This window comes from Orycteropus afer, unplaced genomic scaffold, assembly GCF_000298275.1.
Source record: "Orycteropus afer afer isolate SDZICR_OR568_19922 unplaced genomic scaffold, OryAfe1.0 scaffold00384, whole genome shotgun sequence".
NCBI classification, from domain to species: Eukaryota; Metazoa; Chordata; class Mammalia; order Tubulidentata; family Orycteropodidae; genus Orycteropus; species Orycteropus afer.
Genome location: NW_006921971.1, coordinates 837,886 through 840,027, shown reverse-complemented (window position 1 = coordinate 840,027; position 2,142 = coordinate 837,886). Strand labels below are relative to the sequence as shown.

Here is a 2,142-nt window from a genome sequence, read left to right as displayed (position 1 = left end):
GTGGAGTCCATTCTGACCCACAGCGCCCCTAGAGGACAGAGTGGAACTGCCCCACAGGGTCTCCAAGGCTGTCAATCTTCACAGAAGCAAAGCCCAAATCACACCCACTGCCGTGGAGTCCATTCTGACCCACAGTGCCCCTAGAGGACAGAGTGTGAACCAGGTGAGTGTCAGTGGGGAGTCCTGCTGGGGCAGCCGTTAAATACTCGGCCTCTACCCGAGGTGCGGAAGGTTTGAACCCCTGGGAGAAAGACCTGGGAAGTGTCCCATGCAGGTGGCAGCTCTGCTCGGTGGGTGCAGGCGCTGTGAGTCAGAATTGACTCAATGGTGTGGGCTTGGTTTTTGAAGGAGCGCTGGTGGTGCAACGGTTAAGCGCTCAGGTGCTACCCAGAAGGGAGCAGTTTGAACCTACCCAGAGGCTCCATAGAAGACAGACCTGGCGGTCTGCCCCCATAAAGGCGACAGCCTAGGAAACCCTCGGGGCAGCTCTGCTCGGTGGGTGCAGGCGCTGTGAGTCGGTGGTGGTTCGATGGCACCAGAAACACCAAAGCAGGAGATTCAGAAACGTAACAGACACACAATGATGTACTGTGGGCACATGGGCAGTTTCATGTCATCGTGTGTACTGTGGGGACATGGGCAGTTTCATGTCATGTGTACCATGGGGATATGTGGAGTTTCCTATCATCATGTGTACTGTAATGAAAGGTTGAGTTTCATGTTGTCGTGTGTACTGTGGGGACATGTGGAGTTTCATGTTGTTGTGTGTACTGTGGGGACATATGGTGTTTCCTGTCGTCATGTGTACTGTGGGGACATACGGTGTTTCATGTCATCATGTGTACTGTAGGGTCATGTGGAGTTTCATGTTGTCATGTGTACTGTGGGGACAGGTGGCGATTCACATCATGTGTCATATAAACATGTAAACAGGACTCACCCCAGCAGAGTTTTTTCATTCTTTTCTGTCTCCAGTGGGTTTTATAATGGAGCCTTACTGAAGTAAACACTACAAATGAGAACTAGAGGAGACATTTTCTGACTGTCACTGTGTTTCTCTTTTCTTCAGCCTCGATGAACACCTTTGTTGGAAAGGCAGACATCTTGAATTGATGGCCAAGCGCCCTGCGACTTGCCCTGACACTCTCATGAACAAAATGAGCGATTTCTCCTCTTTCTGAGCCTCACGTGAAACGCCGACCTTTAATACAACAAGATGTCCGAAGCTGACCCTCCGTCTGGGTTTGCCGGCCGCGTGGACAACGGGACCTTCCTGGAGCTGTTCCCCACCTCTCTGTCCACATCGGTGGACCCGTCCGCAGGCCACCTGTCCAACGTGTACGTCTACGTGTCCCTATTCCTCAGCCTGTTGGCCTTTCTGCTCCTGCTTTTAATCATCGCCCTGCAGAGGCTCAAAAACATCATCTCGTCCAGCGCCTCCTACCCGGAGTACCCGAGCGACGCGGGGAGCTCCTTCACCAACCTGGAAGTCTGCAGTATCTCTTCCCAAAGGTCCACCTTCTCAGATCTGTCGTCTTGAGGAGGGACGTCTCTCAGATGGGGCAGGTGAGGGGTAGAGCAAAGCTGTTCCACGTGAGACAAATGATGCTTTCAGTTTGGTTTCTCCCGCTGACGGGAGGCTCTGGCCTTCACCTCTGATTTCTTCCCCAGGAGGGGAGCTCTTCTTCTGTGAACGCAGATGCAGAAATGCCTGTGACACCCGAGGACGGACTTCCCAGGACCCACTGGGCAGATCGGGAGCCGGCTTCTTTGGGGTGGATCTGACGCTTGCCTTTCATGCCTCTGAAGAAACCATGAAGCTGATCGAGCAGGCAGAGCCTCTGCAAAGATTAAGGGTCTGGACAATTGAGGGAAGTTTATTATATTTCAAAACAGGACCCTTGATGGCACAGTGGTTAAATGCTTGCCTGCTAAGCAGATATCAATGGTTCGAACCCACAAGCTGTTCTGTGGGAGAAAGATGATGCAGCCGCGTCTGTAAAGATGGCAGCCTTGGAGACCCTGTGGGTGCAGTTCCACTCTGTCCTCTAGGGGCGCTGTGGGTCAGAATCGACTCCAGGGCAGGGGGTGTGGTTTGGGCTTTGCTTCTGTGAAGATTGACAGCCTTGGAGACCCTGTGGG

General features: G+C 52.9%; 1 protein-coding gene across 1 annotated transcript; it reads left to right on the top strand.

Annotated features, from left to right (window-relative positions):
• Window positions 1–1,216: 1,216 nt before the first annotated feature.
• On the top strand, window positions 1,217–1,540 carry SERTM1 (serine rich and transmembrane domain containing 1). The gene has a single exon (XM_007953275.1). It carries the CDS (start codon window positions 1,217–1,219, stop codon window positions 1,538–1,540), a length of 324 nt encoding a protein of 107 aa, XP_007951466.1.
• Window positions 1,541–2,142: the final 602 nt, after the last annotated feature.